Here is a 13773-nt window from a genome sequence, read left to right as displayed (position 1 = left end):
TATATATATATACTGTTTTCCAGGTATCTGGTCTGCTGATATCACATTCACCCCATTTTCCCCTCTGGCGGTGGGCGGATGTTGCACAGAGCAACACCACACAATGATGTGACAATACTCTCTGCAGTGTTCTTCTGTTAGCCTGTCCTGGGATCACAGAACGTGGGTTAAATGATGCTGGACATCATTCAACCCAGACAAAGAGCTGCAACACATCACTAGATGGCTGAGTTTGCAGGGGAAGGCACCAGAGAATGGGTAGAAATAGCAACTGGAGCTGCTTTTTAAAAAAAAAAACCTGGTGGGGACTGAAAATGTGTGGGGTTGGGCTTTAAGTGGAAGCAGGATGTCAATGGGGGTACCAAGAGGCAGCTTTTTATGCTATTCGCTCCATCCAAGAGAACTCACAAGAACTCCAAAATCCAGGATGGCCTATTATGTAAGTGTTGATGAGGGGGAGTTACGTCATTGGGGCCCGGTCCATCAAGCAATTGAAGATTCTGATCCCGGAAGAGGAATGGGAGAAGATGTCAGCACTGATGACCGCAGGGAGCAGCACTGGAGAGGATTGCTACTGCAGGTAATTCTGCTATAATGGGCTCTTATACTGTGCATACTAGCACATTATATCAAACAGCTCCTGGGGCCCATTTCTTTTTTAATATCAACAGCTTACTTCCGCTTTGAATATCTAAGACCAAATATTTTTTAAATCTTTGGGGGATTCATTCTCTCTATTTGTTTTGTTGACCATTGTCATGAGGACAAAGTGATGTGAGATGCAAAATTTCAGTTGTCACCACTTATAGAGACATCAGAGGTCTATTAGACCCCTAGTGTCACCTAGTGACCCCAAAAGAAGCTGATGAAGCTCATGTAATGCACATTACGTCTGCATTCAGAGATCAGAGGGGAGATAAGCAGGTGGATGTGTGCCGTTCTCCCTCAGTTCAGAGAGCCAACCCACCGGTCTCGGGCCTGCCCGAGGGACAGCCGAGCCCAGGATAGCCGGCAGCAGGGGGGATACAAACTTGCACATAACATAGAAATGATCTAGTGGCTCTATACTTTAAAATACTGGCAGTTTCCTCCTTGTGCAAACGCAGGGTAGAGCGGGAAAGGACGTTTAAAATCGCCCACCCGCATTCAAGAGTGACCTGTCCAGCTATTTAAAAGGAGAACTATGGGGTTAAGGCTTTTCCCCATAGTTCTCCTTAGGGTAACGGGAGGACACAAACTAGCGTCCTTCCGTCACCGCAAACTACAGCTCTAGGTATACTGAGACGCCGCAGTATACCGCGAGCTGCTGCTCGCGGTATACTGAGACGCCGCAGCTGAAGCGGATCCCGACAATTGTGCCGGGATCCGCCCAGCTGCGTGACTGACAGCTGGCTCTGCCTATCTAGAGGCAGAGCCAGCTGTACCCGCCCCCTCCCCCGTCCGTTCAGCCAGTCAGCGCTGGAGGATCGGGGGGAATCCAGCCCCTCCCCTGTCACGGGCAGAGAGCCGGGACAGGATCGAGAGGTGAGCGAACGCCGGTATGTGTTCGCTCACTTCCCGATCTACTGAGCCGACCTGTGACAGTCTCATTGTCACAGGTCGGCTAGAACTATGAGGTGAGTGAAAAGCACTCGCCTCATAGTTCTCCTTTAATTACAATGGCTGGATAGGAACAGGTTAAAGTGACACTAAACTCAGGAGTTAAATCTTACAAATGCAAGTACCCTATTAACAAAAATGTAGCTTATTTGTGTATCACACCGTAGGCAACACTCCAAGCTTACTCCTGTGATCAACTACAATCTCAAGTTTAGTTAGTTAAGTTGCATTGAGATTGTAGTCCATCATGGGAGTGATCTTGGAGCGGTGACTACTTTACAACACACACAGGGACCATGGGGAACAAAAGTAGCCACCCTCCAGAAGGAAGGACAGTGTCAGCACCAATTCAGAGATGATTTGAGGATCTACAGCCACGTGATACACAAATAAGATACATTTTTGTTAATAGTTAGGGTACTTGAATGCATCTTTAATATTTAACTCCTCAGTTTAGCATCACTTTAAATGTAGGCACTTTTTGAGACTGTATTGTCTACATAAGCAGGATCTATTTTCTTTTTGTACAGTATTTTTTTTGTAAATTCATGTTGTATTTCATTGATTTTTATATTTTAAAATAAATATTAGTGTTATAGTTGCTTCTGTGCACAATTATAGACAGAAACAGATTGCCTATTACAGCGGCGTGCTCATGAATTCCTCAATTGAGAGAAATTTATGATGTATGACAATGTCACCTGCAACTTTCATTGCCAAAATAGACCAGAGAAGCCGATTTATTGTCTGTAAAAGGTAATGGCCATCATAACCGAGAGTGATATCTCATGCTTTTCGCTGCATTCAAGCTGCAAAGTGTGACGGGAGAAGGAACAGGTTAATGTATTATTTCAGGGAAAAGCCAGTGCTGTGTGACCTCTTAAATAAGTCAAATGAATTTAGGATCTATATCTTCCGCGCACATACTGCTGGAATTACACGGAACTGAAAATGACATTTTTCACTGCCCCCTAAAAAATGAACCCCAAACTGTAATGAACCCCTGTTCCCAGTGGGAGACACGACAATTAATTACAGACGTCTGAACAAACATATTTCAATGTAATGATTATCTATAATTTGAAACAAACACAGTTGTTTATTGATTGCCATTGTTTCTTGATCATGCTGTCAAATATCATTGCTTTTTAATGTTTTTTTGTTTTCTTCTCTAGGATCAATTCTGTTTATGGGAAAGGTGACAAATCCAGATGTGAGCGATGCAAGAGGTCGAGATGTAGAATCATTATAAATAAAATAAAGATTTTTTTAGAGCCGTTCTCAGCATCCAGCCAATCAAACAACGTCAGCTATTTTCTTGCCGTTTACATTGGATATATCTTCCGGGAACTGCCGTGGATGGTGAAGAGACTGTAGCTTGACATAATAATAATAATCATCATCATACTACTACTACTAATAATTATTATTAACTTTAAAAATAAAAGTGACTTGTATTTGCCTCATCAGAAATAAATGGTTGGTACCATCGTTCTATCCTTGAACATGCTGTGTGTCTCTTGGAACCCTGCAGTGTTCTTTCTGACGATCCATGGTTCACAGACATTATATTTGCATATACGGTGTATGATATCATCGGCACCTGGTCTCCATTAAAAAAGCACGATCAACTATGATTCACATAGATTCTCCAGTCTACTGGAAGCTCAGTCTGTGTAGTAATGATAATAACTGATGATCGGATGCCTTCTTTAGGGCTTGTTCACACCAGCAGACGCGCCTCTACAGTGTTGATGCGCTTGATCGATCCGTATCACAGTTTCTTTTTTTGTTAGAACTTTATTGAGATGTCACTGCGTTGCACTTAAAAAAAGTAATGCATGCCGTATTGCTTTTTAAGAACGCAGAGGTGTGAAACTGTCACCACTCATGGCAAGGCAAATTGCCTTGTCATGCGTTCTGGCTGCGCTGAAAAAAAAATGGCCAGTACAGCCTGAACGCAGGTGGTGTGAAGAAGACCTTACATATTTACACCTGTGCGTTGTGGTGGGCTTCAGCGCAGGTGAATCTTCACTGTATATGTGTGTCGGGTGCAATTTAAAATGAATGGCAATGCACTACAATGTACATATACCTGTGAATTAACATGTGATAATGCATATATGTAATTGTGCCTTAAGGTACTAGATGAGAAAGACCGGCTCCAACTAGAGCATGAGGATGCTGATATTCTAGGGCAGGCATGTCAAGCTCAAATAAAACAATGGGCCAAATTTAGAGGCCTAATTAATCAAGGGGGACGTATTAAAACAATACTGTAATGTGCGCCTTACTGTAATCCATGGTTGTTTCCCTTCTCTTTGCTGCTCTTCCTTTTAAATCCTCATGTCTTCTCATGCTGGGGGAGTACTTCCCTTTGCAGCAGACTGCCTTGTCTCAGGAATGGATACATGGTGTCTGTGTGTAGGTTCACAACCTGAGCCAGCACTACAGGAAGAGGCACTCAGCTGCAAAGGGAAGTTCTTCCCAAGCATGAGAACACATGTGCATTTAAAAGAGTAGCAAAGAGAAGGGAAACAACCATGGATTACAGTATTGGTTTATGTTAAAAACTTGCGGGTTTAATGTCACTTTAAGGTGCCCATACACTTTACAACCCTCGCAAGACTTTAGTCTTGCGAGGGTTGTAAAGTACTTAAAAAACGTACGATCTGCCCATCTTGGACAGGCAGATCGTACTTGCAATCATCGCAAGCCCGCCCCGCTGAGGGGAGGGCTTCTGATGACTGCAATGCTGAATGGGCAGTGTGCGCGTGCACACACCGGCCCGTTCGGCAGTTATCTCTCGATCATGCCAAAAACCAGCCGAAAATCGTACGATTCTCGGCTGGTTTTCCAACATGCTCGAAATACAAAAGTCGTGCGACCGTACAGTAGGAACGGTCGCGCGCCTTCCATACACTGCACGATTATCGTACGATCGCGGGATTTTCCGCGATTCTCGTACGAGAATCGTGCAGTGTATGGGCACCTTTACAATTATCTGGAGATTTTTGTCTGCGATCGCGTTTTTGTCCAAAAATCTGCCAGTTGATGGGAAGTGTACAACCTCAATTACTGTACATCTGGCAGATTTTTGTCTTTCAAGCAAGTTAGAAAACTTTTGTCTAGTTAAACGAAAATTGACAGGTTAGTGGCGTTGTTGTACAACACAAATCTCAAGATGAAAACTGCACATACTAAAACGAAAATGTGTTCTTTCGATCGATGAAAATCGGCCAGTTAGTGGTGCCGACGAACATTAATTGCGAACTACATTGGTCTGTGCATGATGGGCTGTTTGTACGAAAATTGAACGAGGGTGAGATATCTGGACAACAAAAGTTGTACAATGGTTGCAAGGTGTATGGCCACCTTTATGGCTTGTTCACACCAAGTGTGGAGCAGATGCAGAGCACAGCAGTTACAGAACGCATCAAAAATGCATCCAATGTATTCCAATGGTATTTTGGGCTCTAGTTCACAATACAGCGTTCAGTTCCAGAGCAGGTGGAAAAACTGAAGCAGAACGTGATGGTTGAGCCTGGGGTAGGTATACAATGGTTGCAAGGTGTATGGCCACCTTTATGGCTTGTTCACACCAAGTGTGGAGCAGATGCAGAGCACAGCAGTTACAGAACGCATCAAAAATGCATCCAATGTATTCCAATGGTATTTTGGGCTCTAGTTCACAATACAGCGTTCAGTTCCAGAGCAGGTGGAAAAACTGCAGCATGCCCTATTTTTTCTGCTCTGGAACGCACCACAATGCATGCAAACAAACGTTTAAAAAACGTCCCGAAACGCGTCAAAATGTACTGCACTGCATATGCAGAAACTCATGCAGATCTGGCCCGGCTTTGTTGGTGTGAACAAGCCCTAAATCTGCCCATACACCTTACAATTATCTGCAGATTTTCTGTGGTCAGATGGAAAAGGATTCCTCCATCTGCACCTTACTGTGTGGATGGAGTGATCTCCACCTGGGCCAATCTGTTGCACTTTTTCCATCTGACCACAGAAAATCTGCAGATAATTGTAAAGGTCCCCATACACCTTGTGATTATCGTACGATAATCGCGGGAAACCCCGCGATGGTACGATAATGGCAAGGTGTATGGAAGGCGTGCAACCGTTTCTACTGTACGGTCACACGTCTTTTGTCGAAGGAGCACGCTAGAAAACCTGTGATCTGATGAAGTGATCTGATTTTCAAATGTCAACTGAACAAGCTGAAGAGAGAAGTTGATTGGTTATTATGCATGGCTGCTCCAGATTCTGTCTGCTCCAGCTTTAGTAGCTACCGCTCCAAGCTCACTCCCATCCGTGATGGACTACAATCTCATTACAAATGAGTAAACTAAATGGGAGAGTGTAGTCCATCCCGGAGTGATCTTGGAGAGGTGACTACTTTATAACACACACAGGGAGCATGGGGAATAAAAGTAGAAGGAAGGACAGTGTCGGCACCAATTGAATCTACAGCTGAGTCAGTGGCGTAACAATCATCCCAGGCGGTCGCTATGGGGCCCAGGGCACAGTGGGGCCCGGCCATAAAGTAGGTATTACACTAACAGATTCTCAACTGAATAGGTGCAGAAGGGGAGCCGATACCATGGCCGACTCAAACCCAATTTTCTTTTTTTTGAGGATGTTCAGCTTTAAAGGAGAACTATGAGGTGAGTGATTTCCACTCACTCGACACATTTATGAGGTTGCACAGCTTCATCATGGCTTGTACTGCAGTCCGCTTTGATCAACAGGACTGGGAGGTATAGGCAGTTTTTTTTTTCTGTGTACGCTGCACAGCGCATGCTGGCATGTCAAGAATAGAGCCGGGATGATGTAAGTTCTGTGCCCATGGGGAGGAGTTACATCTTCAGTGGTTGCCCAGTGGCCGAGGAGAAGTGCTGTGGGACCTGGAGAGAGCATCGAAGGAAATGGTGGCGGTGACTATAGGAGCGGCTGACCTGCCGTCACTGGAGGAGGCCACGCTGACAGGTAGAGCCACCCATCACAATGCAAATTTTGTTCCGCATTAATTACAGAAAAAAAGTTAGGGTACTTTGGAACTTAAAGAAGAACTCCAAGCAAAAATTGTCTTAACCGTTGCAGTTGGGGTACCCCCACACTCATTTTGTCTAGGTGCCAAAATATCAAAGTTATTCTCACCCGTCGGAACCTCCGACCCGAATGGCTTTTAGACCGGTCCTTCCAGCCTCTCCACCTCTGTTCCATTGGTCTCAGGTTCAGTGAGTCATCACGTCCAATACACTATGTATCAGATGTGAGGACACTGAGGGACATACCATCGCTGCAGAGGAGGACAAAGGCTGGAGGGAGCGCTCTAGCCCATCCCGCCTCAACCTAACCGCTCAACCATCACGTTCTCAGACAATTCATCCCCACACGGCTACCTCCTCATGTATCACTTCCCCCTCCCTCTTAGACTGTAAGCCCTCAGGGGCAGGGCCCTCCTTACCATCTTGTCTTGATTTGTATTGTGATTGCAATGTCTTCCTTATATTGTAAAGCGCCGCGCAAACTGTTAGCGCTCTATAAATCCTGTATAATAATAATAATAATAGTGGGTGGCCCCACTGCAAGGGTTAAGAACATTCTGCTTTAACATTATAGCAAAAAGTGCCATTTACAATATTTAATTGTCAGAGAACGGGGCCAATCCTGCATTGTAGTGCCAAAGAGAGGTGATAAGAGCAAGGGGCATGGTAAGTAACACATCCCAGGCCTGGGGTAGGTATCCTTGGCATCCCAGCTGTTGTGGAACTACAAGTCGCATGAGACATTACAAGACATTGACTGTCACAGGCATGACGCCCACAGGCAGACGGATGATGGGATTTGTAGTTTAAAAACAGCTGGAGCACCAAGGTTGCCTTTCCATGTCATAGACATAATGAACATTTAACCCTTCCAGTGCTGGGGAAGGGGCACCCAGCTATACATGACCACAAATCTCAGCACTCCATGACTATACAGCAATGGAGAATGGCAACCAGCAATCATGGATTGCTGAGAATTGTAGTCCTTTATAGCAGGCTGCCATTGTCTATTGCTGTATAATCACAGATTATACAGCAATGGCGAATGGCAATGTTTGGGTTTCACCAGGGATGTGTTTGGATTTTACCAGGATGTCTGCTTATGATGGTCCACTGTTGCTGACACCATCAGGAAACTCACCAATTGCTGGAGCCATGCAGGGAGACAGGAAGTGGATGCAAAGAGGCTGCAGGAGATGAGTAGGACTGAGCAAAAAGATGCAAAACATGAAAAAGAGTTTTCATCAAATGCACTTAGCAATGGTTTAGTGTACAGTACATTGGTGTGGTAAATGGCACTCACTTCCAGTATACCCATTTATCACATTCCAGTATACATCCAGTTTAATATCTGCAACAGTGTCCACAGATATAATTAAACTCCGCTAAACCACGCCCATAACAGGAAAGCCATACCATGCTAGGCACGCCCCCGTGCCCCCAAACCATTACTCCCTGTGCTGGGCAACCCCCTCACCCGTTAAAAATGCCGGGTTTCCACCCCAGTTCTCCCTCTGCCGGCCCCCCCCCACTTGTACCGGGAGCCGCTTCTGCAGTGGGCGGGGAGTTTCTGTGACGTCAGCCAAGCAGGTGCGTCCCAGTGGACCGGGAAGATCGCAGCCCGCATTCGCCAACCAAGGAATAGCCGATGGGCGGAGCCTCTTTGGCTCCCGCTGCTGATGGCGGTTGCCTAGCAACAACGAAAACAAGCGCCTGCGAGCCCTAAGACGTGCGTCCTTCCTGTATTGGACCGCAGCATTGTTCAGTGAAATAAGTGAATTCCCCCGATAGTCACGGTGAGTGTCCGGTACACGTGTGACCGGGGGCTGGAGGGGAGGTGGATGGTGGTGTGCTCTGTGTATTACACATGTGCAGTATATAGGGAGTCCTGCACTCTGTGGAGAGGAAATGTACTACATTCAGCAGTGTGTGAATTACTAGGAAGAGGGGGATTGTTTACTGACTGGGAACACTTACTAGTGAAGTGTGGGGGCTTGCTGCAAACCGAGTTCATCTGAGCACATGCAAGACTGCCACTGCCACATCATCCTGCTGGCCAAATCAGCTGCAGCCGGGGCATTCCATGGTCTTTGTTGAGAACAGCTGCCCTGGCCTCAGCTGATTGGGCTGGTAGGGGAGTGTGTCCCTGACAGTTTTACATGTCTCTAGTCTACTCAGTTGGCACATCATATAATACTTACTGATAAAGTGTCATTGTGATGTGATCCAAGCTAACGCATGTAGACCATGGGTGGGCAACCCCAGCCCTCCAGCTGTTGTAGACCTACAAGTCCCATGAGGCATTGCAAGACTGACGGTTATAGGCATGACTCCCAGAGGCATGCTGGAATTTGTAGTTAAAGCACAGCTGGAGGGCTCAGTGGCGGACCTAAGGAACAAAGGGCCCTGGTCCAAGATTTATTTTTGCGCCCCCCCAAAAAAAACCCACAAACACAGCGCTCTCCTTCAGCAGCGCTCGGCCGGCTGTCACTTTCTCTCCTCCACGTTGGGACACAGAGCAGCGCCCAGCGGGGAGGAAAGAAAGCAGGGATGTGCCGCTGTTTCGGCAGAAAAATTGCACTTTCGGCATTATGCCAAAAGTGCCATTTTCGGCCAATATGTTTTGGCGGCCGATATATGGTGCAGCCCTAATATTTACAGCAATGCAGAATGGCACAGGCTATAGAGGACTACACATCCCAGCAATACTTTATATAACAATAGCATTTCTGTATAAAGTACTGCTGAGATTTGTAGTCCTCAGCAGGCGATTGCTTTTAAGTCATACAGCAATCGCCTGCTGCTAAAAGCAGTACCAAGAGCACAGCTGCTGAAGCAGCCGTGTTCTTGTTTTACCCACTTCTGCGGGCCGCGATCTATAGACGTACTTGGACAGGAGCGCGCGGCGAAGACGGGGTTAGTCTAAACCACTGTTAAAGCGTTTTGTTTAAAAAAAAATCCTTTTTGCATATATCTACTGCTTGCTAGACTTATATTTATGCAAAAAAGCCGGAGGGTTTAATAACCCTTTAATACTCACCTGATCCCTGGAACGACCAACAAGCGCAGACTCCCGTTCTGTCCTCTACAGTGCCTGTTTAGAGGGCCGCTTCTGCCTGATCCAGCCAGCCCGAATCGCATACTAGCTGGATCAGGCAGACGCAGCCTACTAAACAGGCACTGTAGAGGACAGGCCGCGGGGGCCTGCAGAGGACCCACTTGAGGAGCGGCAGCCGGCGATTACAGAGCTGCGTCTGATGCCTGCGACCGGCCGGCGCCCCCTCGCTACGCCACTGGCTGGGAGTGTCGGATGAACGGATGATCCGACACTCCCGGCGGAGAGACCAGGGGCCCGCCAGGCGCTGGATACCGATCCGGCGGCCGGGAACTTGCTGGGCCCCCCTGGAGCCTGAGGCCCCGGTGCGCCTGCACCGGCGGTAGTTCCGCCACTGGGAGGGCTGTAGTTGCCCACCCCTGTCCTACACACCAAGGAGCAGTCACCTCTTGCAGTGAGGAGGTAACCCCACTGCGCGAGGAGGTTTTTTCTTTTCTCTTTTTCTGTCTGGCAATTCTCTCATTAGAGACAAATGTTCTGGTGACAACTATCTAAAATGAGAATACTGTGGGGAGATTTGCTTTCCTTCCGGTTGTGTCTCCAAGACAGGAAGTGATGGGAAATCTCCCTACCAGGGCATAGGCAGTAAAAAAGAACCTGCCATAGGTTTTAACTCTTCCCTGCTAAAAAGAAAAAAACTTGTCCGTACATACACTCTAAAGTAGAAGTCCAGATAGTGGAAGAACTGTGAACTGCATTTATGATGGCCGTACACACAGAGCTGGCCAAGGGGGAGGCACAAGTGGTGGCTGTTTCGGACCCTTAAGGTGCCCACACACCTTGCGATAATCGTACGATAATCGCGGGAAATCCCGCGATCGCGTGGTTATCGTAAGGTGTGTGGAAGCCATGTGACCTCTACTACTGTAAGGTCGCACAACTTTAATCTTACGAAAACACGCCGAGAATCGTACGATTTGCGGCGGGTGTGTAGCATGTTCGTAAGATAAAAGCTGGACGGGCCGGTGCGCCATTGCGGTCATCGAAAGCCTGCCCCTCAGGGGGCTTGGCTTGCGATCATCGCAAGTACGATCTGCCTGTCCAAGATAGGCAGATCGTACGTTTTTTTAATTACCTTACAACCATCGCAAGACTTTTGCAGGTCATATCACCAGCAAGAATGAATAAAAGGATCTCGTTTTGAAGAAAACGTGGAGTGCTGATGACCATTTTTGCTGTTCTTCTTAGCAGAAGAGGGGTACAACAAGGGCAGGACCTATGCCGCTGAAGTTGCTGACAGCTCGGGGAGATTCTCCAGAACCTTGTCCTGACACTGCATACACACCTCGCTTTGTAATGTTTGTCAGGCATTTGGCCGGTTGATTGATTTAATCAGTTGGCTGTCTACAGCAATCATAGCATACAATCCAGTGCAAAGCAGTAATCTCGCCTCCATCTATACAATCGCCTTCAACGTCTGAAGAGAGAATACTGATCAAATGCGGTTGTTTCAGCATGTGGACAGCACAGTGATGTAGTGGTTAGCACTTCTGCCTTGCAGCACTCCTTGCTTATAGTGACATGGCCAGGATTCAAACTCCGGACCCCCAGTCCGCAGTTTGAATCCTGTCTATGTCACTATATGCATGGAGTTTGCATGTTCTCCCTGTGCTTGCGTGGGTTTCCTCCGGGTACTCCGGTGTCCTCCCACACTCCAAAGACATGCTGGAAGGTTAATTGGCTCCTGTCTAAATTGGCTCTGTATGCATGCATGTGAGATAGGGACCTTAGATTGTAAGCTCCTTGAGGGCAGGGACTGATGTGAATGTACAACTATGTAAAGCGTTGTGGAAATTGTTGGCACTATATAAATACTTGTAGTGTGTATAAATATATATATATATATCTCATACCCCACACAATCAGCATGTCCAATCACTCTTCATTTTTATCCCATGGGGTTGGTTGAAGGTGATCATAATGATAGAGAAAAAGGATTAATAATTGCTGGATTTAATCGAAATGTTTAAACAATTGTTTCATGAAATGATTGGATGAATACATGTATTGCCAGCATTAAGGTGCCCACACACCTTCCGATAATCGTACGATTATCGCAAAGTGTGTGGAAGGCGTGCGACCGTTTCTACTGTACGGTCACACGACTTTTATCTTAGGAACGTGTGAAAACCTGCCGAGAATCGTACGATTGTCGGCGGATGTGTGGCATGTTCGTACACACACTGCCTTTTCAGCATTGCGGTCACCGGAAGCCTGCCCCTCAGCGGGGCGGGCTTGCGATTATCGCAAGTACGCTCTGCCCGTCCAAGATAGGCAGATCGTACGTTTTTTAATTACCTTACAAGCATCGCAAGACAAAAGTCTTGCGATGGTTGTAAGGTCTGTGGCCAGCTTTAGATGGTATGTTACCTTACATGAGAGACCTATAGTTAGAGCTGTATGTACTCTGCAGTCAGCAATGCTTTTGCTCTGTGCTAATTGGACAGCCCTAGCTTTGCCTCAGCAGGAGTGCGTGTTGGACCTCTGCAGAGAGACCACTGCTTTCACACAGAGAACAAGAATCCTTCTCTACAACATGCTGGCAGAGGACAGGCTTTGCCTCAGCAGGAGGGCGTGTTAGATCTCTGCAGAGAGACCACTGCTTTCACACAGAGAACAAGAATCCTTCTCTACAACATGCTGGCAGGGGACAGGCTTTGCCTCAGCAGGAGGGCGTGTTGGACCTCTGCAGAGAGACCACTGCTTTCACACAGAGAACAAGAATCCTTCTCTACAACATGCTGGCAGGGGACAGGCTTTGCCTCAGCAGGAGGGCGTGTTGGACCTCTGCAGAGAGACCACTGCTTTCACACAGAGAACAAGAATCCTTCTCTACAACATGCTGGCAGGGGACAGGTTTGCCTCAGCAGGAGGGCGTGTTGGACCTCCGCAAAGAGACCACTGCTTTCACACAGAGAACAAGAATCCTTCTCTACAACATGCTGGCAGGGGACAGGCTTTCTACTCAAGCTGTGGCTGCTTTCTAAAGAAAGCCAACTGTTGTTTTGATTCACATTGAATGCATTTATCTGATTTAAACTGACCTAACCCCCAAAGCTAACCTTTGATTTGAGCCAACCCCTAAATTACAACTTTATCTCTCATTCACACCTGAGCATTGCAGCAACACTTGCAGAATCATGAATGTTGCTGAATTGCACAAGAATTGCATGTCTTTAGTGGAATGACACTTCAGTGCCATTTATTCAAGTAGCCCCCCTAGCACGCCTTGCTTACGGGTGTGCAAAATCACGTTCCAAAAGGATTGGTGCAAAGTACCAAGCATTTGATGGGATGCCATTTAAAAAAAAAAGTGCATGTACTTCTTTGGCGTGTTTGTCTTGTCTATAGAAGCTTATTGAAATGAATAGGCTGTTGCTGAAAATGCACAAATATGCGCATACACGCGGAGCATGCTGTCATGTCGCTTAGGTGTGAATGTGACTATTGCAATCAATGGTGCTGCACCACAACTGCGTGGGTGCAAAGTTGTGTCGCAGTACAGAAGTTAAAGATCCCCATTTGGATAAAAAAAAGAGAAACAAATGCATTGGGCGGCAGTGTCTCTTCTTGAATGTCAGAATGCTAGGAAGCTGCTGCTCAACCGCCCTCTTTCAAGGGATCCATCGCGGATAGCTTTTCAGAGGGGCTGTGGAGCCTACCGCCCTTGTGAACAAGGCCTTAGTGCTTGTATAGATGGACAAATGCAGGTTGCCTTAAGATGACTTCAGCTTGCATTTGATAACAGTTTGAGATTCTTCTGCAATCATTCCACTCTAGCCCATCATCATTTGGCAAAGATGCCAAAAGTCCTTATGAGAGGTCAGCCCTTGGCAAGTAAAACTGATGTTTGCTACATGGAGTAGTAGTGTCCAGCGGGACTGACAGAGCAATGCATTGTGTTGTGCACAGTCAATACCTGGAGAATATGTGTGTAGTAGCTGGTTCTGGTAGTAGCTGGTGGTCGGCAGCTTTTCTTGGGTGCACCTCATGTAA

General features: G+C 46.7%; 1 protein-coding gene across 1 annotated transcript in view; it reads left to right on the top strand.

Annotated features, from left to right (window-relative positions):
- Window positions 1–2988, top strand: part of SERPINI2 (serpin family I member 2) — a 24935-nt gene extending 21947 nt beyond the window's left edge. The window contains exon 8 of the mRNA XM_018557788.1: window positions 2775–2988. Coding sequence (XP_018413290.1) covers window positions 2775–2851 — 77 coding nt within the window. The 3' untranslated portion in view covers window positions 2852–2988. The remainder of the gene's footprint in view (window positions 1–2774) is intronic.
- The last annotated feature ends 10785 nt before the right edge of the window (window positions 2989–13773 follow it).

The sequence above is a fragment of the Nanorana parkeri genome, unplaced genomic scaffold, assembly GCF_000935625.1.
Source record: "Nanorana parkeri isolate BGI_ZX_2015 unplaced genomic scaffold, ASM93562v1 scaffold303, whole genome shotgun sequence".
Classification (NCBI taxonomy): Eukaryota; Metazoa; Chordata; class Amphibia; order Anura; family Dicroglossidae; genus Nanorana; species Nanorana parkeri.
This window is presented reverse-complemented; position numbering and strand designations above follow the sequence as displayed.